Source organism: Hyaena hyaena, unplaced genomic scaffold (assembly GCF_003009895.1).
Source record: "Hyaena hyaena isolate Hyena2069 unplaced genomic scaffold, ASM300989v1 scaffold_233, whole genome shotgun sequence".
Taxonomy (NCBI): domain Eukaryota; kingdom Metazoa; phylum Chordata; class Mammalia; order Carnivora; family Hyaenidae; genus Hyaena; species Hyaena hyaena.
In genome coordinates, this window is record NW_024080866.1 from 2436275 (window position 1) to 2459663 (window position 23389).

The following is a 23389-nucleotide window of genomic DNA, read 5'->3' on the forward strand; positions in this document are numbered from 1 at the left end:
CCACCCAGGCGCCCCTAAATGAGATATTTTTGATGACTAGCTACTATCTGGATTACTTTGTATATCATTTATATTTCAGCTTATATAAATTAACATTCTATTTTGTCATTTTAGACATTGGCGTACTGATTTTTTTAATCATGAAAAATTCCCAATTGAGTTTCTAAGGAAGAGAATGCTGGCTAGTTGTTTATTCATTAATTAAACACTAAGATTTGGCAAGTGCACCTTCCTGGCACGAAGAATGCAAAGAATAAAGTATCCCCACTTTTGAAGACCATAGTCCTTTTGGATAAAGCGTATAGACGACTGTGTTGTAGTTTGATAAATGCTGAGGAAATTGTTTACTAAGTGCTGTGGGAACACAGAGAAGGGAGTGATTATTTCTGTTAAGCAAAAGTGGTGCTAAGAAACCATTTCATAGAGGAGGGGATACTTAAATTGCATCACAGTATGAGTAAAGGTTGCTGTGCATGAAAGGGTTGGTGGACGAGATAAAAAGCACTAGACACTGAAAATTTGAACTTATCTGAATTTTGGCTCATTTAGGGGGTATGGAAATGTCACATTATGGTGCTTGGGTGGGGTATGTAGTCATATAGCTGTGTTCTGTTTCTCAGTTCTGTACCCCTACTTCCAATTCTATTTATTGGATTAATGCCTCCCTTTAAGGCTCAGTCATTGTAGACCACTGCCCTGAATTAAAAAAACAAAATATAGTCTCACTTCCCTCTGGGTGCATGGCATCTACCTCCTCCTGCTTTTAAGGCAAAGCATGAAGTACATTAAAGAGTAGTAGCCAAACTGGGCCATGTGCAGGGAAATAGGAAAGAAAGCTAGAATAGAAGGTTTTGGATACTAAGCCCAGAGTTCAGACTTCATTTTCTCTAACACTATGCCGGTATAGAGCTTCATTATGTGCTTATGATCTGTGATTAATATGTGGGTTCTCTATTGATTTTTCTCTTTCCCTCAATATACCTGTTTACTTATTATGTTTTCATAATGATTTGTCCATTAATTTATAATGCCACTCAAGGATAGGGAATGTTTTCTTTATGGAATCCTATACCTTTAACGTCACATTGCCAATAATTGGCACTCTGAACATTTATGATTGACTTTTCCAGTGATTCTCAAATTAGTGGCTTTAAAGAACTTATTTATTTACTTGATTTAGAGAGAAAATGCAAATGGGGAAGAGGGGCAGAGGGAGAGAGAAAGAACACATCTTAAGCAGACTCCATGCTCAGTGGGAAGCTTGACACTGGTCTTAGTCCCATGACCCTGGGATTATAATTGGAGCTGAAATCCAGAGTCAGATCTTCAGCCAACTGAGCCACCCAGGAGCCCTTGAAATTAGTGTTTTGTATTTCATTTGGGATTTTACATTAAGCCATGCATTTAAAACTTTATTTTTTTTAAGTTTACATATTTTCAGTGAGAGAGAGAAGGAGAGTGTGATCGGGGGAGGGGCAGAGAGAGAGAGTGTGCGCGCCCCAAGCAGACTCCACATTGTCAGTGCAGAGCCTGATGTAGGGCATGAACTCAGGAACCATGAGATGATGACCTGAGCTGAAGTCCAGACACTTAACCAACTGAGCCACCCAGGCATTTAGCAAGGCATATAGATGACTTCTAGGTGAAGTGGTTCACTTAAGGGTCTTGGTTATGTTTGTATTTTTATGTTTAAGGTTTGTTCATGTTCCTGTTCCTTCTTTCTCTAGTTGTACTGTAACAACTGGTGTTTTTGCATTTGTTCCTCTCACTTGTCAGGAGGCTTTTGTAATCAAAACCATTTTTTGTGTTTTTTTTTTTTGTTTTGTTTTGCAGCTGACAGTGAAGACAGTACTGTATCGATCCAGATAAAGTTAGAAAATGAAGGCAGTGATGAAGATATTGAAACTGATGTGCTCTATAGTCCACAAATGGCTCTAAAGTTAGCCTTAACAGAATGGTTGCAGGAGTTTGGTGTACCTCATCAGTATAGCAGTGAGTTTGGCTCTTTGTTGTAAGGGGTTTTGGATCTCTTGGTTGAATCATAAAGAACATTTGGGATGTTCCTATCAAAAGCCCACAAAACAAAGTAAAATTTGGGAAGGGATCTAGAGAAATAAGGTTTTTAAAATCTTAACTTTTGGTCTGGGGTAGCTTTTATCTTGATGGAATGCTAATTTGTTTTAAAAAATGTCCTTTTTAAGTAATTATTTTTTGCTCTAGATCTCCAAAAGAGAAGATAATACATGTTGGCATATTTAGAGGATGTTTATAATTTGTTTCTTTCCTCTTCTCTTAACCTTCCTACGTCCCTGGTGGTTTAGAGGAATTGTACTCTTCTCAAAGCTTAATATTTGGAATCTCAAATTGAGGTTAGAGATACGATAAGAAAACATTTTTTTAGATCTGATTTGTTCTGTTTCTAATTCTGGTTATCTTTGTGGCAATTTTTTTTTCTAGGTAGGCAAGTTGCACACAGTGGAGCTAAAGCAAGTGTAGTTGATGGGACTCCCTTAGTTGCAGCACCCTCTTTAAATGCCACAACTGTAGTCACAACAGTTTACCAGGAGCCCATTATGAGCCAGGGAGCAGCCTTGAGTGGTGAGCCAACAGCTCTGACCAAGGAAGAAGAAAAGAAACAGTCAGATGAGGAACCCATGGACATGGTAGTGGAAAAACAAGAAGAAACAGACCACAAGAATGACAGTCAAATACTCACTGAAATTGTTGAAGCTAAAATGGCTGAGGAATTGAAACCAATGGACACAGATAAAGAGAGCATAACCGAATCAAAATCCCCAGAGATGTCTATGCAGGAAGACTGCATTAGTGATATTGCCCCCATGCAGACTGATGAACAGACAAACAAGGAACAGTTTGTGCCAGGTCCAAATGAAAAGCCTTTGTACACTGTTGAACCAGTGACTTTGGAGGATTTGCAGTTGCTTGCTGACCTATTCTACCTTCCTTATGAGCATGGACCCAAAGGAGCACAGATGTTACGGGAATTCCAGTGGCTTCGAGCAAATAGCAGTGTTGTCAGTGTCAATTGCAAAGGAAAAGACTCTGAAAAAGTGAGTATGTGTGATTTATCTGCTTCTCTAGTGTGGGTGCATCCCCGTGCTGATGATATGATGTCTTAAATGAATCTATTGGTAACTAGCAGAAACTTGACCACATTTTAGAATGTGCTCTGTAAAGTGGTTGTGGACTCTGCTGATTGTGATATGTAGAGTTCCATAGTTTGACCTTATAGTGGAAAATGAAGGAAAGACACAGTTGATTATTTCAGAAATATTTGTCAGTTTGGGGAGACAGACTTTTATTGCTTATCTAAAGAGTTTAAGCCCTGTGATCCTTTAATGTTTAGGATAAATTGCAGGGACCTGATAATCAGTTTATTTTGTTACATTTGCAGTTTTTGAGTCATATTTTTATTGATCCTCAATAGATTGAAGAATGGCGGTCACGAGCAGCCAAGTTTGAGGAGATGTGTGGACTGGTGATGGGAATGTTCACTCGACTCTCCAATTGTGCCAACAGGACAATCCTTTATGACATGTACTCCTATGTTTGGGATATCAAGAGTATAATGTCTATGGTGAAGTCTTTTGTACAGTGGTTAGGTAGGTGCACCAGGAATAATCTCTTTTCCTCAGATATATTGTCCCTTAAAAATGGAAAAAAAAAAAAAAAAAAAAAGATTATCCCACAGGGAGAAAAATACTTAGGAAATTGGTGAAATTCCAATTGAATTCTTTGCTTAGATTTCTTTCAAAGGTATAGCCATTGTTGGCTGGCTTGAGGTGCAAGTCTCAGTAAATCAATTAAGCACATTGATTTTTCTCCCTTGGGCTAATTCAACATAAATATCTTGAAAATGTGTTAGAAAGTACTGACTTTAACTTGCTCTGACTGAATGCTTCCTGGATGGAACCCTGTATATGATTTTGATCTGATTTGGAGATGAGACACTATGAATTATGACTGTGTAAGCTCTCTGCTGCTTGCTGGGTCTTGATAACGTTAATGCTGTGTTTAACAGAATAATTGCTGAAATGACCTAAGGGGCCTGGCAAGAGGAAGCCATCCTCCCAGCCCTGTGCGCATGCGAGCTTTAGTGGTAGGCTATTCTGGTGCTACTTGGTATTTCACATTTCTTTATTCCTCTACCAAGTAATTGGTTTTGGCAGGGGAAGAAAATTGCAATCCCTTAAAAACTCTCTCCTCCATTAAAGGGACTTCTGTATGTTTATTTTGAAAATTGATTGTTTTGGAAAATCTCAAACTTGGTAAAAAGCACCAGCATGGCCAAGTTTCTCCAGGGACCTCATTTCATTTCTAGGTTTTCAATCCAGCTATAAGGAATATGTAATGGATGTACATACAGCACACAGCAGGCAGCAAGGCTGACTGGCATGTCATAGTTTTCATAGTAGTCACAAACACTGTGATGGGTTACCTGGTCTTGGTTGTGAAATAGATGTGAGCTGAGATTAACTAGAGTAGTAGCAGTGAGATTTCTCACTTTTCTCACTTTCTGCCTACATACTTTTAGGCTCTTAAGTATTAATGATAGCTTTCCTGTGATACAGCTTATTAGCAGCCAAATGTAGAGTCTCTGTTAATTTGAAAATATATAGAACTTAGGGCATATATGTATATATGTACAGAGACACACACATATATATGTTGGCACACAACATATATATGTGTGTGTGTCTATACATATATATGTATATAGCACAACAGATAGAAGACTTTTTTTTTAATGTTTTATTTATTTTTGAGATAGAGATAGAGACAGCATGAGCAGGGTAGGGTCAGAGAGAGAGGGAGACACAGAACCTGAAGCAGGCCCCAGGCTCTGAGCTAGCTGTCAGCACAGAGCCTGACGTGGGGCTCGAACCCACGAACCATGAGATCATGACCTGAGCCAAAGTTGGATGCTTAACCGACTGAGCCACCCAGGGACCCCAGAAGAATTTTTTAAAAGTTTATTTTGAGAGAGAGCAAGCGTGCACGCACTTGTGTGCGCAAGGACAGGAGATGGGCAGAGAGGGGGGAGAAAGAGAAAATCCTAAGCGGGCTCCACACTGTCAGCACGGAGCCTGATGTGTAGGGCTTGAACTCATGAACTGTGAGATCATGACCTGAGCTGAAACCAAGAGATGGAGGCTTAACTGAGCCATCCAGGTACCCCTAGAAGAAAGAATTTTGACCTCTTGCTAAAAGGTTCCAAGACCCCTTTTTTTCTATGATATCTGCCTTGAGGCTCAGGAAATACCTCTACATTGCTTATTGGGTGACAGCATTTGCTTTCCAGGCTTCTGGCCGAGGAGTTATAATTTCTCACAGGGATTTAAATCTTAAGTTTCCAACCTGAAATCTGGATTCTTGAGCTTGGGAAAGTATTATTTAAAACACTAGATACTCATTTTTAAAGTCAAGAATTGTTAAAAATTTAATTCTTGATTATATACAGTATCATTTATCTTTACCCTCGGATTTTACTTCTGTACTGTGCAATTACAGGGGCAGCTTTCCCAAATTGTGTAGATAGCTATTGTACAGATATCTCAAGTTCAGAGTCTCTTAGAAGTTTAAAATAATTATCTTGGCATCCACATAGCTTTACAAAAAGCTCACAACAAGGAGAGTATTTTCATGGATCTGTAGTAATATCAGGGAGTTACTGATTAGAGCCCTTTGTTTTCCTTCTCTCTCCAGTCCAGCTGGCATTCAGTCCTTTAAAGAATGTGGCTGTGCAGTACTTTTGATTACTAATGACTTCTATTATCTTCTTCCCCATTGTGTACAGATGGGAGAATCCTCAGCACAAGTGTCTACTACTATTGGATGGACAGCGGCAGATGTTCACAGCGCGTCATGATTAATTAGTTTAAATTGAAAGGTCTATCTGTGAGGTAGCTCAGATTTAAGGGCAGTAGGCACGAACTGAAGTCACGTTTGCGCAGCGACTGAGGCATTAACCATGTTTTCATTTATACAGCTCTTCGTACATGCAGCTTTTTATTGTAATAGTTGGAAGTGCTAGTTATGTTGTAGTCTCAAAGTGGGGGGGTAGGGGAAATTGGCTGATCTTAAAGTTTGAGAGCATAGTTTTTTTTCCTGCAGTGTATATTTACACTGAGCTATGGAATGGGGCAGGTTCTCTTAGCCTAAATTTTGACCCTATTTCATATTTTACAAATTTACATACTATGTATGTTTTCTTAAAGTACCCCTACCCCGAAAAAATGACAGACCTGGGTATAATCTCTTAATGGGCCTGAATTGTGAACAAAAAAATTGGTTTGCTTTGGGACTGTCTGACTAGCACACTATATCCTGTACTGATGAGACTGTTAACTTGAACAGGAGGTAGAATGCTGTCTTCAAATGGAAAAGAACTATATTGCGCTGCTTTATCTTGTCAGAAGACTAGGCAGGTGGTTTTGATTTGGCCTCCACAAATATTTTAACTATTTCTTGTTAGCTTCCTTTATTGCCTCTGAGGTTGGTTATGTGGTGATCTTAATGCTGACTTCTGGACCTCAAATCCTGTTACTCCACATCTGTGTTCAGTGCACTGTAAAAATTATAATGGTCAGTCAGAGGAACCAAATACTATCATACTTTTAAGAAAAAGTATGTCTTAGCTCTGGATAAATTAGGAGCAACAGTCGGCTCTCCTTAGTGCTCAGAATTTGTCCGACTGCTGTTAATTATTAGCCACGTCTAAATTGGATTGTCCTTGTTAAAAAAAATAAAGTTTTCATTGTGTTTTGACGTCAACCTACTGAACAATTTCTTGTATTTATTCTGCTGACCTTAGTTTTCTGACAAGATTAATCCTCCCCCTTCCCCTTTTTCCCTTCCTGTACCCTTCCTCATAATGTAAAATGTGACTTCAGACAGGTTTAGTTCCTTCATGGGCTGTGATAATAAAATGTCTCATTATCTATCTCATTCATTTCACTTTTATAATTACTGTGATTTTACAACAGAGCAAACAGCTGGCTTGACTTATAGCCGTATCCAGGGAATATTACAAACTTGACCCAGACAGACTTAAAACTGACTTTTCTTCCAACAATTAAAGAGGAGAATTCTTAACAGTGATTATTCATGAATCAGAGGAAAAAAACATCAGTATTGAAATTCCATCACAAATTAAAAAAAACTATTATCACAGCCTTGTCCTGAAACCCTGGATTATTATTGTTAAGAGAGCTATTTCCACAAAGTGTTTGTTAGTTTGTTGGACGTTTGAGACCCCAGGAAATCCCCTTTCTCGTAACGTTCTCCGCTTGGATCTGATCTCAACAGGGTGTCGTAGTCATTCTTCAGCACAGTTCTTAATTGGAGACCAAGAACCCTGGGCCTTTAGAGGTGGTCTAGCAGGAGAGTTCCAGGTATCAATATGAATTCACAACTGAATTGACATTTTCTTTGTTTTATGAGAAACCTTATGTTGCGCATCAGATGGCTGGAAGGATTGGTCTGCCGAAGGCTTTCTAGTCCCAAATTCAATTTAGTTACATAGCTGGATTTTAAATCAAATTTTCCTCCTCTTTCACAGTAATTTCTGAAGGAGATGCTGCCAATTCCCCCCGCGCCTGCGAAGCGCAGCGGCTCTAGGTATACACTTCACATTGTTTCTTTGCAGGTCGCACACCATTTTAATCTGCGCCCGCAATGCACAATGCGCGCATGCTTGTCTGCCAGTGGAAACTCCATGAGCAAAAAGGATGAATAATTATGCAAGTGAATGGTGAAAGGGCTTTTGGATACTTTCCCAATTATTGTACAAATAAAACTTGTATTCGAAAGAACAATCTGTTAATGAACATTTGAACAAAATAAGAAACATTTTTGGTTTGGAGTTTGTTCATGGACTTTTCAGGTGCTCTACTTTTCTCCCCCCAACAGGTGCTCTGCTGCGCACAGCAAACTGAAGCGCATTGCTTTGGGGATAAAGCGTCTCCTGGACAGATAACCCTCTTCAGACCAAACCTCTCCTCCTGACATTCTGTTCTGCCATCTTTTAGTACAGAGATGGTCTAGATGAGATTGGTTTAAAAAAAAAAATTGTGATACTGGAATAGATTTTTTTTATTTTGTTTTTTTTGTTTTTACTATAAGTTTAAATCCCCATTAATATGCCACTAAAGCTATGTAACTCCATTTGGGTAATTTCTATTCAGAAGCCTCCCCTTCCCCCAGCAAAGAGGTGTTTATTTTAGTAAAGCATAGTACACCCCTCTTCTTTAGGTCTGCCTGCAGTAGCCAGTTAATGTTAAGTTGGTAATCTGCAGTGCACACCCATTTAAAGAAATGGATATCTTCCCAACACTAATCCATCTCCTTTTGTTTCTTCCCACAGCGTTTGCTGCCAATTGATGGGGCAAATGATCTCTTTTTTCAACCACCCCCATTGACTCCTACCTCCAAAGTTTATACTATCAGACCATATTTTCCTAAAGATGAGGTAATTGTCTACCTACCAACTTGGTATATGGTTATGGTGCTCACTTACAAGTTTCCATTGAACTCCCTGGTTAAAAGAATCTGTTCGGTACCTTCAAATAGGAGCTTTAGGTAGAGAAAGTTAACTGAAACATTGAACACACGAGGGTTGATATTTAAGGGAGAACCTAATAAGGAAGTTAGACTTAATAGCATTTTGAGCTAAGTCACTTAAGTCCTCATTTATGAAAATAAGCTGAAATGTATTTAGGGTATGTCCAAACGGTATGTAGTCTGTGGCTGATTTTCTCTATTGTTAATATTTTATAATTTTCATTTGTGAAGTATTTACTGGCTGTGACCATCAGCTCCAGGAAACAGCAAGCCTGTTGACATTGACATGTTTAAAAATTTTTGGACGTATACAAAACTGAGAGGGGCTCCACAGCATAGTTTGCAGCATTTTGAATCCACTACTTAACTGCCTAAAACCATCTCCTTTGAAATAATTCTCATGCTGCTTTCTACTGATTTTACAAGTCAGTGAATAAATATTTAACAAAGCAGAGGGGGTATTTATGACAGGCCAGGAATTTTGTTATTCCCTGTCCTAGAAGTCCAGTGTGACTCACTGAGTCCTATTGTTAAATTCTGTTGAGATTTTGCTTGATGTGTTGCTTAACTAGATTATATTTTCAGGCTTCCGTGTACAAGATTTGCAGAGAAATGTATGACGATGGAGTGGGTTTACCTTTTCAAAGTCAGCCTGACCTTATTGGAGACAAGTATGTGATGAAGTATTTGGATTTGTTGGATTTGGGAGTAATGTTTCATAGCCAGGTTTATCAGGTTAAGGGGAGGTGATGACTAGAAATAAAGTTTTCTAGAAATTCTACTTTAGTTTTAATAAAATCTGAATATTAATACATGTGTATTTTTGGTTTTTTCTTAAACCAAATGTAATTTCCATAGGTTGCCATTCAAATACGTTAAGGCTTTACGTCACTGAAGTCTAAAGTTTTGAGTTAAAAACTCATTCTGCCCTCTTTTCTTCTGAGCAGGTTAGTAGGAGGACTGCTTTCCCTTAGCCTGGATTACTGTTTTGTCCTAGAAGACGAAGATGGCATATGTGGCTATGCCTTGGGCACTGTAGATGTGACCCCCTTCATTAAAAAATGTAAAATTTCCTGGATCCCCTTCATGCAGGAGAAGTATACCAAGCCAAATGGTGACAAAGAACTCTCCGAGGCTGAGGTAATAGGTTTAGAATTGTACTACGATCGTTTTCCTTAAAGTACTTACTAAGATAAAGTAAGCAGACATGTCGTAAAATTTCAGTACTTTCAATAGGCGCCTGGGTGGCTCAGTCAGTTGAGTGTCTGGCTCTTGATTTCAGCTCAGGTCATGGTCCCAGAGTCATGGGATCTGGCCCCTTATCAGGCTACATGCTAAGTATGGAGCCTGTGTAAGATTCTCTCTATCCTTCTGTTCCTTTTCCGCTCTTGTGTGTGCGCTCTCAAAAAAATGTCATTGCTTTCCAAATTTTCTATAGACAAGAATTCTTACTGCTGCTTTTTTTCTTTTTAATTTTTAAATTTTATTTATTTTGAGAGAGAGAGAGAGAGAGAGTGCTCCAGTTGGGGTGAAACAGAAAGAGAGACAGAATCCCAAGCAGGCTCTGTGCTATCTACGCAGAGCCTGATGCGAGGCTCGAACTCATGAACTGTGAGATGATGACTGCGATAAAGAGTTGGATGCTTAACTGATTATGCCACTCAGGCACCCCTCTTACTACTTACTCTTTTTTTTTTTTTTTTTTTAATTTTTTAATGTTTTATTTATTTCTGAGAGAGTATGAGTAGGGGAAGGTTAGAGAGAGAGGGAGACACAGAATCTGAAACAGGCTCCAGGCTCTGAGCTGGCTGTCAGCACAGAGCCCTACATGGGGCTTGAACCCACGAACCGCAAGATCATGACCTGAGCCAAAGTCGGACGCTTAACTGACTGAGCCACCTAGGCGCCACCCCCCCCCTTTCTTTTTAATGTTTACTTATTTTTGAAGGAGAGAGCACAAGCAGGGGCAGGGCAGGGGGCCAGAGAGAGGGAGACACAGAATCCGAAGCAGGCTCCAGGCTCCGAGCTATTTGCGCAGAGCCTGACACGGGGCTTGAACTCACAAGCTGTGAGATGGTGACCTGAGCCAAAATTGGACAGTTAACTGACTGAGCTACCTATGCATCCCATTACTTATTCTTAAGTATGACATTTTCCATTGTTCCTCAGCATTAAGAGTTTTTTGTTTTTTAATTTGGAGGCATTGTTCTAATACTCCTCAAGTAAAAAACAATATAGACAAATAACCTTTTTTCCCCTCTGTTGTGGAAGTACCAAACTTAAATGGTCTCTTCTTTGGGTATTCAGGAAGTTAATTAAAATCTTTCATTTGCTTGGTTGTAGGGCACACACTTGCCTTCTCAGTGATGTATTTCTCATTGTAATAAAAAATAAAAAGAATAGAGGTGAGCTGCCTTGAGAGTCCTGTTTGGAGATAGGAGCACTTCTTGTCATATGTCTGCCCTGTCCCAACTTCAGTGAACTTTTCTTTTATAATTTATGATTTTGATTTATGCATCAGCATATGCATTTTATTTTAGCATACTCATTTTAAAAAAGCAGTTCCTTCTTGATAATGTTTATACTCATTAAATACTTTTAGATAAATATTTGGACTCTTTCATTTGTGAAATTTGTCTTTTTCTTCCATGTTGTTCCTCTTACCCTTTTTTGAAGTTCTCTCTCCCATACCAGTGGACTTCTGTTCTCACTAGATGGCTGTATAGTAAGAGGCTGTGTGGAGTGGCCTCACTTACTTGTAATTACGCAGATAGTAACTACAGCATGCTGGTGATTGAGCTGTTGATACATTACTGTTTCATATCTGATAATTACAGTTTTCAGCATAGGAACATAGAAAGAATGACCAGTGTGTCTACTATAACCCTTTTTACTTTCACATTTTTGTGCAAGCAATACAAACAACAATTTTTAAATTTTGAATATTTTTAGATTTAACAAACATAATACAGAATTCCTTTGTTACCTCTCACCCATTTTTTTTTTTTAATTTTTTTTTATAGTTTGTTTATTTTGAGACAGAGACAGAGCGTGAGTGGGGGAAGGGCTGAGAGAGAGGGAGACACAGAATCTGAAACAGGCTCCAGGCTCTGAGCTGTCAGCATAGAGCCTGATGCGGGGCTTGAACCCACGATCTGGGAGATCTGACCTGAGCCGAAGTTGGACGCTTAACCGACTGAGCCACCCAGGCACCCCTCTCACCCATTTCGTACATTTGTCCAAGTCTTAAGAAACCAGCTTTCGTGCATTACTATAAACCCCACACTTTTCACTTGTTCTTCCATTACTGTCCTTTTCTGTTCCAGGATCTAATTCAGGATACCACATTACATTCAGACAAATGGTTTTAAAAGTGAACATGCTTCAGCTAGAAATAGAAGCTAATTAATTCTTAATCTCATAAGTATATAACGACTGGAAGAGTTACTAAATGTTGCTTTCCTTTTCCTATTGCTGGGTTCTGTAGTTGGGACATAGATATATAGTGAGTTACTGAAAATCAAGAGAGTCTTTCAAATTTTTACAGAAAATAATGTTGAGTTTCCATGAAGAGCAGGAAGTGTTGCCAGAAACTTTCCTTGCCAACTTCCCTTCTCTCATAAAGATGGATATTCACAAAAAAGTAACTGACCCAAGTGTAGCCAAAAGCATGATGGCTTGCCTCCTGTCTTCACTGAAGGCTAATGGTGAGTACATACTTGTGTAGTTGCTGCTGGTGTTTGGGCTAGGTGGGGACAGGATAAAAAGAAAGAAGTGAATTACAGTCAACTTGCATTCCCTTCCCCACCATGTATGGTTTGGCTTCTGAATAATTAGTCATGTAAGAATTGCATGTGTATTAATCTTTGGAAAATGCTGCTCTTTTACACTATGAATGCTTATTTTGAGCCCTATTTAAATGAGAAGTGAACACATGAGGTTAAATTTATTTTGCCAGGAGACTCACTGTGATAATTGAAAAATAAACCTTCAAAAGAAGCTTCATTTAGGAATGCATAGTTGCTGGGCGCCTGAGTGGGTTCGTCAGTTAAGCGTCCAACTCTTGGTCTCAGCTCAGGCCTTAATCCTAGGGTTGTGAATTCAAGCGCAGTGCTGGGCTCCTCGCTGGGTGTAAAGCCTACTTTGAAAAAAATAAGAAAAAAAGGAATACAGAGTTGCCTTTTTTTTCCCCCCAAGTTTATTTATATATTTTGAGAGAGAGCATACAGGTGAGCGAGTGAGGGGCAGAGAGGAGGAGAGATTGGATCCCAAGCAGGGTCTGGCACTCTCAGCGTGGAGGCCGACGCGGAGCTCAGTGTCAAAAACTGTGAGCTTATGACCTGAGCTGAAGTAGAGTTGGACACTTAACCGACTAAGCCACACTGGCGCCCCACGTTGCCAAATTTTTTTGAGTGTTTTCTAAACCTTCAGAAATAACTTTGCTTTATATTCGTGGTATGAAAATTTTTTCTGTAAATGGCTAGATAATAAATATTCTATACTCTAATGGCCACATACAGTTTTTAATTATATATTCTCTTTTAACTTTTTTTTTAACATTTTATTTTTGAGAGAGAGAGCATGAGTGGGGGAGGGGCAAGGAGAGAGGGAGACACAATCTGAAGCAGGCTCTAGGCTCTGAACTGTCAGCACAGAGCCCAGTGCGGGGCTTGAACCCATGAACAGTAAGATCATGACCCGAGCTGAAGTCGGATACTTCCCCGACTGAGCCACCCAGGCACCCTTACATATTCTTTTTTAAATTAAATTCCATACATTAATCTTTTTTTGAAAAAGATTTTTAATGCTTATTTATCTCTTAGAGTCAGAGTGTAGAGTATGAGCCGGGGCGGGGGGGGGGGGGGGGCGGGAGACACAGAACCCGAAGCAGGCTCCAGGCTCTGACCAATCAGCACAGAGCCCAATGCACAGCTCAAGCCTACGAACTGTGAGATCGTGACCTGAGCTGAAGTCAGATGTTCAGCTGACTGAGCTACCCAGGCGTCCCCCCGACCATGCATTAATTTTTCAAATATACTTATTTATTTAGAGAGAGGGGGCAAGCATGGGTTGGGGCGGAGACAGAGGGAGATAGAATCCGTAGTAGGCTTCATATTGTCAGCACGAGCCTGATGCAGGGCTTGAACTCGGAAACCATGAGATCATGATCTGACCCAAAATCAAGAGCTAGATGCTCCTAATTTTTTTTTTTAAGTAACCTCTGTGCCTAATGTGGGACTTAAACTAATGACCCCAGGATGAAGAGTCACATGCTCTATATAGTGAGCCAGCCCGTTGCCCCTACATACTCTTTTTTACACAGCCTTTAAAGGATGTAAACTATTTTTAGCCCTTGGGCAATACAAAAATGGGCAGCTTGTTTGAGACCTCCTTAGAGGGCTGTTGATACATGGAAATGCACTTCCTGTCGCATCTTTTGTATCAGTTGAGTCAGTGGTATGTATCCCTCTTGTGGAATAATTTAAACAACTCTCTTTGAAGATAGTATAATTCTCAGTGTTGTGCTTGGAACTGAATCATGCAGTTATTATGAGGTATGTCTTAGAATATACAACATATTCTGGTTATATTGGCTTGTGATATAGACTGAAATGGCCTTTGCCCTGCGGGCTCTTTGAAGGTACTTTATATTAAGACATTAAACAGAGGTACTTTTTGCATTGGGGTTTCTTATTACATCCTCTTCCCCAAAAGATTTTCTAGGGGAGTTTCACAAACAGTTGAATTTTTTTAAATGGAGGTATTTTTGAGAATCAAGAACTGCATATATTTAAGGTGTACAGTTTGATAATTTGAAATATAATTCCCACATTCAAGCTAGCAAACAAAAAATTGTGGTATGGGGGCCCCTGGGTGGCTCAGTCGGCTAAGTGTCTGACTTCGGCTCAGGTCATGATCTCGCGGTCTGTGGGTTTGAGCCCCACATCGGGGTCTGTGCTGGTAGCTCAGAGCCTGTGGAGCTTGTTTCAGATTCTGTGTCTCCCTCTCTCTCTCTGTGTCCCTCCCCTGCTCATGCTTTGTCTCTGTCTCATAAATAAACCAAAAAAAAATTTTTGTTTTAAATTGTGGTATGAAATTTAGGGATTGGTATAGGCAAGCTCCTCCTGTCACCTATTTGAAATATATTAAAGAGTGATCACAATTCCTATCTATAATTCCAATTGACATTTACATTTGAATATTTGTTTTATTTCTAGGCTCCCGGGGGGCTTTCTGTGAAGTGAGACCAGATGATAAAAGAATTCTGGAATTTTACAGCAAGTTAGGCTGTTTTGAAATTGCAAAAATGGAAGGATTTCCAAAGGATGTGGTTATACTTGGTCGGAGCCTGTGAAATTTGTTGGCACTGTGAACTGTCCGAAAGTCTCTGAACTTCACCTGGAGGGTGGTGGTTGGGGTCTTCATACAGTTCAGCCTCTGGAATGGCAAAAAATCAGCCAATTGGGATTGGAAACGAAGACTATGTAAAACTCACCTATCACACTTTGAGATTACTCATTGGTTGGAAGATAGTATTGATGCAAATCCTTTCTGAAACAGATGTGGGCCTCCTTTTTGGGTCTTGTGTTAGGTGCCAAGACCTCTTATGTGGGCTTATAGGGAGGAGGTCTTCAATAAATGTAGTCAGCACTGTGTTCTGCATCCAGCGTGGTTGCATTTCTCACCTAAGAGTAATCAGAATCATTTTTCATCCTCCTTGGCTTACTGGATGAAATGTCTTTCATTCTTTGGAGACATGGCAGAGATGAGAAAGATTTAGTGGGTTTCAGAGGCTTCAGAGTAGAGATTCCAAGTGGGATGGTTGTGGCATAGTGTAAGCAGAATAAATGATTTTAATTTTGGGCAGTTTTCCTGCTCTTTGTAAAGCCATGGCCAGTTGTCTCTTGTAATGACCATTGGTTCAGGCATGTTGTGCTTTGTAGGGACAAATGTGCAGTTGTTTGTGGCAAAAGCCTAAAAATGGCAGACTTGTAAATTTTTTTGTATATAAACTAGCTGTAACCTGACTATCCTTTGTGTTCACTGTTTTTGTAATTCTTTTTCCTTTTGAAAAAGGGTGTGGTTCAGGATGGCGCACTTTGAATAATGTACATTAGTGGAAGGTGGATTTTCTTTACTTTTGTCTTTTTTTTTTTTTTTTCTTTAAAGTTTTATTGTTTTTAGAGTGCCGCCCACCTAGGGCTAGGCCATGACCACTTTGGGTATGAGAGCCTAATTTCATGGGACTCAAGTCTTGCAAAGTGCAGTCACTTCTGGAAATTAACCTCAATGCAGGTCAGCATGTGAAATGTTAGTTTTGACATCAAGTAGGGTTCAGGGACTTACTGGTCCCATTTGCCCAGAGATCAGTTGTCCTTTAATTTCAAGACCTGTTACAACTGGTTTTATTAAATCAGAGTCTTTAATTCATGCATGTTTGTATCTGATTTTTAAGAGAAACAATGAGCACACTTTAACCAGTAATTAAGGTTACCCTTTTTCCTTTTAACCACAGATTCTGAAAGCTCCATGTATTTTAATTTAGATTTGGTATTTTTAGGGGTTCTGAGCATGAGGTTAGCAGGTATTCTCTGGAGGATTCATTGTTTTCATCATGGCTGGCTGACTTCTCCATGGATTCCTAACAGTATTTTGTTATCTCACTTCCCTGTAGTTTCATTATCAGCTGTTTTACTTTGAGCTGAGGTGGGAGGGGCAAGGAAAAGGCATTTTCCTTCCATCTGTATGGGCTTTGAATCATAAAGCGTTGTACCTAGTGGTACCTAGTGACTTTCAACCAGGGCCTGTGAGTGTGCACTGAGTTGGTAAGATGAACGGAGAGGAGGCAGGAGGCCTCTTTATTTTCAGGGTAGAAACCTTTAACTGATAGAAGGGAAGATCTCTACAAGATACTGTTTAAAACAGTTTAATGTCACTTGGTTTTCTCTTAAGGTACATTGTGTACTATAGTGGGCAATTCTATCATTTGTTCGGAGGATTTCAGTGTCCATCTATGGAATCAGGATTTTTAGCAAGTTTGCTTGTGGTTTTATCTTGGCTTATAATAATCATTTTGGCTGGTCTGGTCACAGATGCTAACCATGAAACATATGTCCAGGCCTGTACCTTCATCACTCTAGGATGGTAAAGTGCTATGCTCTCTTCTATGGTTATGAATATTTATTAAGGTTGGAATGACATTTCATTGATTGTTCAGATCACAGCTCAGTTCCTGTAGAAAACGAACTGTAAAATTATCTGAAGACCATGCAAGAGGCAAAATAAAACTTGAAGTGAATATGTGTGGTGGTGTACTGTCTACTTCCTGTTTCTGCCCTGTACCTTTTCATGTGTTTATGTCTGACAAGCATCTTCCATAGCTATTGCGAGTTAGGGGCTGCACCTTCCCATTTCTATCTCCAGTAAAAGACTTACAGATTTTCCTCATGGCAAGGTAAAAAAGGAAAACTAGTTCTTGCCCAAGCCAGCCTCCTCCCACAGTTATATCCTGGGTGTGAGTTAGGGCCGCTAGTTTGAATGAATTCCCAACATCTAGTAGGATAAGGAACACAGTTTGCCTGATTTGATTCTTCTGTCAGAAGGTGAGAATTAGGGGTGGGGGAGTTGCCCAAATTATGGGACTTAGTACTCTTAAGGTGGAAGGATGTTCTGGGCCGATTGGTAATTAGAAGCTCCAAAGTGTGTTTGCCAGAAGTAGCCGCTAGCTGCACATCGAAGCTAACATCCTTTGCTATCAAGCGCCAGCCTCCAGCCAGCATATTTAGCTCAATAAAAATGGGCCTTCTGGGTAGTGAAGTTCAGGGCGTTAGAGCTGGAAGCATAGAAGCCGACTAGGAAAAGGGCCGAGTGGTTCCATGGTTCTAGTAGAAAATAGCCCTGGGTGAAAAGTCTTCCTTCAGGAGCCTCACCTTGCTTGGAGGAAAGGCGAGTAGCGATTTCCTTTGCTTTTATGAGAAAAAAGCTGCCTTAAAACTTGCCTTTACTAAGGGAATTGGAAAGGTTTCCTTTTTTTTTTTTTTATTATTAAATGTTTTATTTACTTCTGAGAGCGAGAGTGAGCAGGAGAGGGAGACAGAATCCAGAACAGGCTCCAGCTCCAGCTGTCAGCACAGAGCCTGACATGGGGCTCGAGCCCACGACCTGTGAGGTCATGACCTGATCCGAAGGCGGCCGGTTAACCGACGGAGCCACCCAGGAGTCCCGGAAAAATTTCCATTTTTGTATCTATTCTCCCTTTGACGAAAACTTGCCCTGGTTTGGGGCGTGGAAACAGCAGAGGGTGCGAGGAGCTGGAGAAAATGGAGGCAGGAGCCGCCCTCAAAGAGCCGTTGTCCTGGAAGTGCGGAACGACGTTAACATTAAGAAATCCATGCTTGTGTGATACTTCCCTGCAGTCCCGACACACAGGTCTGACCAGAGGCCGCGGGCTGCCAGGGGAGAAGGCCCTTGGACCGGTCGCGCCTCTGTCCCACTCTGTGCCAGCGGCTCCTTTAAAGGGCGGGGCCGGAACCTGCGGTGAGTCCCCCGCTTTAGACGTGTCGGGGGCGGAGTCTCCAGACGGCCCTAGCAGCATGGCCGCCGGCGCCGCCGCCGCGTTAACGTTCCTGAGTCAGGAGAGCCGATGCCGGGCCGGAGGGGTCGGGAGTCTGCGGGTCCCAGCTCCGGTCACTATGGACAGTTTTTTCTTCGGTATTGAGGAAAGGAGGGGACGAGGGTGGTGCTAGGGCGGTCAGGGGCAGGGCTGAACAGGAATGCAGATAAGTACACGACGTGGGCTGAGGCGGAGGGGGCCCCGTGCGCGGCAGCCCAAGCGGGAGCGGATGGCGCGACTGCTGCCCCCGATGTGCCCGGCGGGGCCCAGGGCAGAGCGCCCCAGGTGTTCTGAGAAGTGAGTGCGTAAATGGCCGGTAGCACCACGGCTACACGTGACAAGGTTTGGTGGAACACCCCCCGCGCACACTCAGGCACATTCACACTGTTACCTCTTCCAGGCTGTGAGCTCTCCGGCCACACCCGCTCTTTCACCTTCAAGGTAGAGGAAGAGGATGATTCGGAGCATGTGCTGGCTTTGACCATGGTGAGGGGTGGGGAAAGGTGGTGGTGGTGAATAGCTGGACCTGAGCAGGCAACTTGGGGCCCTCCAACCGTCACCCCAATTCCTTTACTGGGAATTCCCTCCTCTGCCTAACTCCCACATGGGTGGCTTTCCTGGGTGAGTGATCCGGGTACCACTGGGGTGGGGCAAACCGTAGGGTAGATGCCTCCACTTGTGGTGTCAGTCCTTGCTTGGGGAAACCCCAAGAACCTGTGTACTCTCCCCAGCTCTGCCTCACCGAGGGGGCCAAAGATGAGTGTAATGTGGTAGAAGTCGTGGCCAGGAATCATGACCACCAGGAGATTGCAGTCCCTGTGGCCAATCTCAAGTTGTCCTGCCAACCCATGGTGAGTTGCCTGGCCATATGCTGAGGTGGTGGCCGTGGTGGTAGTGATAGTGGTGGTGGTTAGGAATTGCAGACCCAAGGACTGACTCATCACAAGATGGGATGGCCAGGCCTTCATCTTTGTCTTTCTTCCAGCTCAGTTTGGATGACTTCCAGCTCCAGCCACCTGTAACCTTCCGCCTCAAGTCAGGTTCTGGCCCTGTGCGCATCACTGGGAGGCACCAGATTGGTGAGAGTCCTCTCCTTTGTCTCCAGTGGGTTCTGCCATCAGGTCTCTCCTCACCGCCCCCATCCCCACTCCTTCCCCGTCCTCCTTATCTCCTAGCGGAGCTCCCATCCAGACGATGTGTGATGTTGCCTCCACTTTCTGTCCTACTTAAGCCTCCCTCCTGCATGAAACCTGTCTCAGCTCTTCCACCTACACTAATGTGGTCTTCTTGGCTTTTTGTCATCTCTAATTTAGTATCCGAGGTTCTTCCCACCTAGACCATAAGCTCTGGAAGGTCAGGGTCCTTGGCACCACAGGGCATGAATAAATGACATGTGGTATGAAGGGGGTCTGGCTTTAACCTCCTCTTTTACTGCTCATGTATCCACTAGTTACTATAAGCAATGACGTTTCTGAGGAAGAGAGTGAAGAAGAAGGGAGTGAGGAGGAGGAGGCGGAGTTGTGTCCCATCCTGCCTGCCAAGAAGCAGAGGGGCAGGCCCTAGCCTTGGTGAGTGGGGGGAAGTGTGTCCAGCAAGGTCTGGGATGGGGCAGGAGTAGGTGAACATGGCCTTGATGCTGACCCCTTGTTTGCTCTCCTCAGGTCACCTAGCTGCCTGCCACATGTGCCATGTACTATGTTCCTGTACAAGTTTCAAGAAATTTAAATGTGTCTTCTCTGTTGAAGAGGAGGGATGGGTGGGTGGGTAGGGGGTGGTCTTGGGCTGGTGCTTGGAGAGAGGGTGGTCCTATTCTTCATAAGGGCCCTGGTGTTTCTCTAATCTTATGCCATATCTGGGGCTTCCCTTTTCTCCAGGAGTGGGAAGAGCTCTGAACTTCTCTCCTGACCCTGTCTCCCCACTTGCCTGTGAGATTGGATGTCAGCATCTGAAGCTCAGGAATACACATTTTTAATACTTTTTACATTTTTGGATAAAGGTTGAAATAAAGTGATGTGGAGTTTTTTTTTGCAACTCATTTGTGTGGCTTCTTTACCTGCTGGGGTGGCATTCCCCTAGGGACCACCAGGTGGCACTGTGGCAGCACCGAGGGTGGCCCTGGGCCTGGGGAAGGTGAGGAAGTGTGGGATCCTTCTATCCCTAGGACCCCAGTGGCCAGGCCAGGCCTGGGCCCCAACTGCCTTACTAAAAGAGGACCTCCCAACACCAAGCCCATTCTCAGTCCCTACAGGTGGGGGAGGGCCATCCCAGGAGGTTATCAGCATCCAAACAAGGGGCCTGGGCCTCTGTCAGCACTCAGGCTGATGGGCAGGGGGGCAGATAAGGGGGCTTAAGCAGTCCGAGGAATGTGCATCCCTAGCCCCATGAGGGGGCTCAGGCCCTGAGACAGCCTGTGAGGGGTGAGAGGCGAGTCTTTGCTCCTCCTTCCAGTCTTGCAGGCTGTCTCTGAGCTGGTCTGGGCCCTTAGAAACCTGATTCCGGGGGCCAGATGGAGGGGGCTGGCCAGATTGGGTGACAGGGAAACCAGAATCCGGGTGGCCTGGCATATGGGGGCAGAGAGAGGCCCCTGGGATTCAACCTCCTGGGCTGAGGGGTTCCTGACCCCCAGCACACCGCCTGGCCTGGGGAATCTCTGGTGCCTGTAATCAGGTGTTCTGAGGTTTGGTCGTTGCTATGCCAGGAAGAGAAAGGGAGATACTTGGTGTGAGCATTAGTGTGTATGTGACTGATTCTGGGGTCAGCAGTTCAGCAGCTGTGTTGATGTGGGTGGGTGGGTGGGGTTTCAATGTCCCACAAACAAGCAAACAAACAAAAGGTTAACTCCTGAGACAGCCTGGGGCCAGACATGCTGAGGATGGACAGACTACAGGGCCTGGTGGGGTGGCAGGGCCAGGCCTACTCCCTCCCACACTGGCTGCTGGGCAAATGAGTGAACAAGCGGGAGGGATCCCTAGATAGCCCCAAGGGCCTGGTATTGGGGCAGTGTGGAGACAGTGGAGAGAGTGTCCCAGAGTACGGAAAAGCATTCCAGCTTCAACACATCCCTGAGTAGATTGCCCCACTCCTGGTGAGGAGCTGAGGTTCAAGCTCTAACCTCCCTTTTTCTTCAAGTTAAGAATAAAGGAAGGTGTGATTTCTCTCTGTGTTGCAGTGATCAGGGTCGCAGGCCCCTTTCTCCTCTCCAGGAGAACTGAGGTGCTTACATCAGGAACCAGCGTGGAAGAGCAAGCCAGGCTGGAGACCATTCACCTTCCTGTGGCAGGGGTCGTGAGGGAGGGGGAAATGCAGCTGGCGCCCTCTGGTGGGCGACGTTGAAATCACGTGTGGCCGTGCGGCTCCCCACGCCGCGTCGCCGGGGGCTAGGTGACTGATCGGGGCTGCCTAGGCTTAGGCAGAAAGCGAGGAGTAAGTCACTGAGGCTGACTTCATTCGTTCTTCGACTGATTCGCTAGAAGAGTTCCTGTTAGAGCCCTTCCCATCCTCCTGTCGCCTATAACCTCCAGAGTCCTCGGTATGTGCTCGGTTGGGGACTCCAACTCGGGAGACTGGCTGAGTGCAGAGAAGCCATCTCTGGGGGAAGCCTCCCCAATCAACCCATCTACCCCCCTGCGCGTGGCCCCGCCCGGATATTTACCGCCCGTGAAGCCGCTGAGTGCTCTCTGTAATCTTTGTTCCCTGGGTGGGTCTCCCTGCAGCCCAGACCCGCTCCTAGCACGCTCCTGCCCACAGTCGGGACCCAGTCCACACCTTCCCCTTCCTTCCAGGAGTTTCCTGGCCCGAAGGGGAGCCCCGCGGACTGAGTTGGGGACTGTTTTTTTCCTTCCCCGCCCCCGCCTCTCCTCGATGCCCCTTCTGCCAGCTCAGCGCCCAGTAGGAGTACTGCCAATTCAATTTGGCCTCGGAGCGCCGAGGGATGAAGGTGTAAACCGTGGTTTGCAGACCACTGGAAGACGGACAGCCTTGTATTTGGGGTGCGAGGGAGACGACTCCCAGGCTAGACGCGAAGTGCTTAACCCAGTCTTGGCGATTTGCATTTGAACAGTCGGTGGAGAGTCCGCGGCGCTTTGAACGCCGGGCGCAGGAGGCGCGAGTAGGAATGAGCTTCAATCCAGGCAGCCCGCGCCGGCTGGTGTGGATTTGAGGGGCCCAGGGTGGGCCGGGGGCGAGGGATGCGTTTGGAAGGAGGCTGAAGGTGTGTGTTTGGGTCCCCGCTAGGGAGTGTTTGCGGAGAGGGGCTGTTTGTGTTGGCAAGGAGTGTGTGTTTGTGTTTGCAGGAGGCGAGGGTGTGTGTGTGTGTGTGTGTGTGTGTGTGTGTGTGTGTTTGTGTTTGCGGAGTGTGGGGGCGGCCAGGAAAGGTGGCCGGGCTGTCACTCAGCGATCAGGTTGACAGGCGCTCCCTCATCAGGTCCAGGGAGCTCTGATTGCAGATTCGAGGAAACAAAATAGCAATTGTAATTACGGGGCTTTGATAAGATAAAGGAAGGAGCGAGCTGGCCGGGAAGCGAGCAAGCAGTGAGGAAGGGACACAGCGGCCTGCTGGGGCCCCGACAGAATATTTGCATCTGTCACTCACAGGGCTGATGGGACAGTACCTGGCGCCCTATGTGAGGGTGTCCCCATCTGCTCCCCTCCCCACCCCCACCTCAAGCCATAGACTTTTGGAGAGAGGAACTCTCCCAAATTGATGAATATTCAGTTTGGGGGAAAGTTCTCCAAAAGCAAAGGAATTCTTTCCTGTAGAGAGGCCCCTTGATAGAGGCTAAAGTGTACTAAAACCTTGACCTCCACACTTTAAGGTGCCTGGATGCCCATCTCCTCTGGGGGTGGGAGGAGGGTGGCCTATGATCATTGAGGCTCAGCTCAAGGCCTTCAGAACCTTCTGGGAGCTCCGGAACCAGAGTTGGACCCCTAGTCAGATGCCTTGGCCTCCACCCTCCCTCCAGAGAAGGGCAGGTCCCCAGAGTGAGTCTGGTTGTGGCTCCAGGTCTATGCACACTAAGAGTGGGCTGGACTGTCATGCCCCCTGTCTGAGTGCTGCTTCATGCTGTTCTCATCAGACTTTTCAGAGGGCCTGGTCTCGGGTAGGGAGAAGGCCCATCCCACCCTCTGCTCTCCATCTCTCCATTGACTCAATCACACACACACACACACACACACACACACACACACACACAC

At 44.0% G+C, this 23389-nt stretch overlaps 2 protein-coding genes across 2 annotated transcripts in view; both read left to right on the forward strand.

The window, feature by feature from the left end:
• OGA (O-GlcNAcase) overlaps positions 1 to 16886 on the forward strand; it is a 30417-nt gene extending 13531 nt beyond the window's left edge. The window contains exons 8-16 of the mRNA XM_039243923.1: positions 1834 to 1992; positions 2458 to 3071; positions 3449 to 3623; positions 7330 to 7415; positions 8387 to 8491; positions 9169 to 9254; positions 9531 to 9723; positions 12131 to 12290; positions 14802 to 16886. Coding sequence (XP_039099854.1) covers positions 1834 to 1992; positions 2458 to 3071; positions 3449 to 3623; positions 7330 to 7415; positions 8387 to 8491; positions 9169 to 9254; positions 9531 to 9723; positions 12131 to 12290; positions 14802 to 14938 — 1715 coding nt within the window. The 3' untranslated portion in view covers positions 14939 to 16886. The remainder of the gene's footprint in view (positions 1 to 1833; positions 1993 to 2457; positions 3072 to 3448; positions 3624 to 7329; positions 7416 to 8386; positions 8492 to 9168; positions 9255 to 9530; positions 9724 to 12130; positions 12291 to 14801) is intronic.
• A 912-nt stretch (positions 16887 to 17798) lies between these two features.
• LOC120239565 (nucleoplasmin-3) lies at positions 17799 to 20231 on the forward strand. Its single transcript, XM_039243915.1, has 6 exons — positions 17799 to 18294; positions 18597 to 18682; positions 18928 to 19047; positions 19182 to 19275; positions 19647 to 19764; positions 19858 to 20231. Exons 1-5 carry the CDS (start codon positions 17904 to 17906, stop codon positions 19757 to 19759), a joined length of 804 nt encoding a protein of 267 aa, XP_039099846.1. The 5' UTR covers positions 17799 to 17903; the 3' UTR covers positions 19760 to 19764; positions 19858 to 20231.
• The last annotated feature ends 3158 nt before the right edge of the window (positions 20232 to 23389 follow it).

Coding starts and splice junctions, on each gene's coding strand:
- LOC120239565 (XM_039243915.1), top strand. CDS start 17,904: ATGGAGGCAGGAGCCGCCCTCAAAGAGCCGTTGTCCTGGAAGTGCGGA. Junction 18,683..18,927: donor ATGTGCTGGCTTTGACCATG/GTGAGGGGTGGG, acceptor TACTCTCCCCAG/CTCTGCCTCACCGAGGGGGC. Junction 19,276..19,646: donor CACTGGGAGGCACCAGATTG/GTGAGAGTCCTC, acceptor TGTATCCACTAG/TTACTATAAGCAATGACGTT.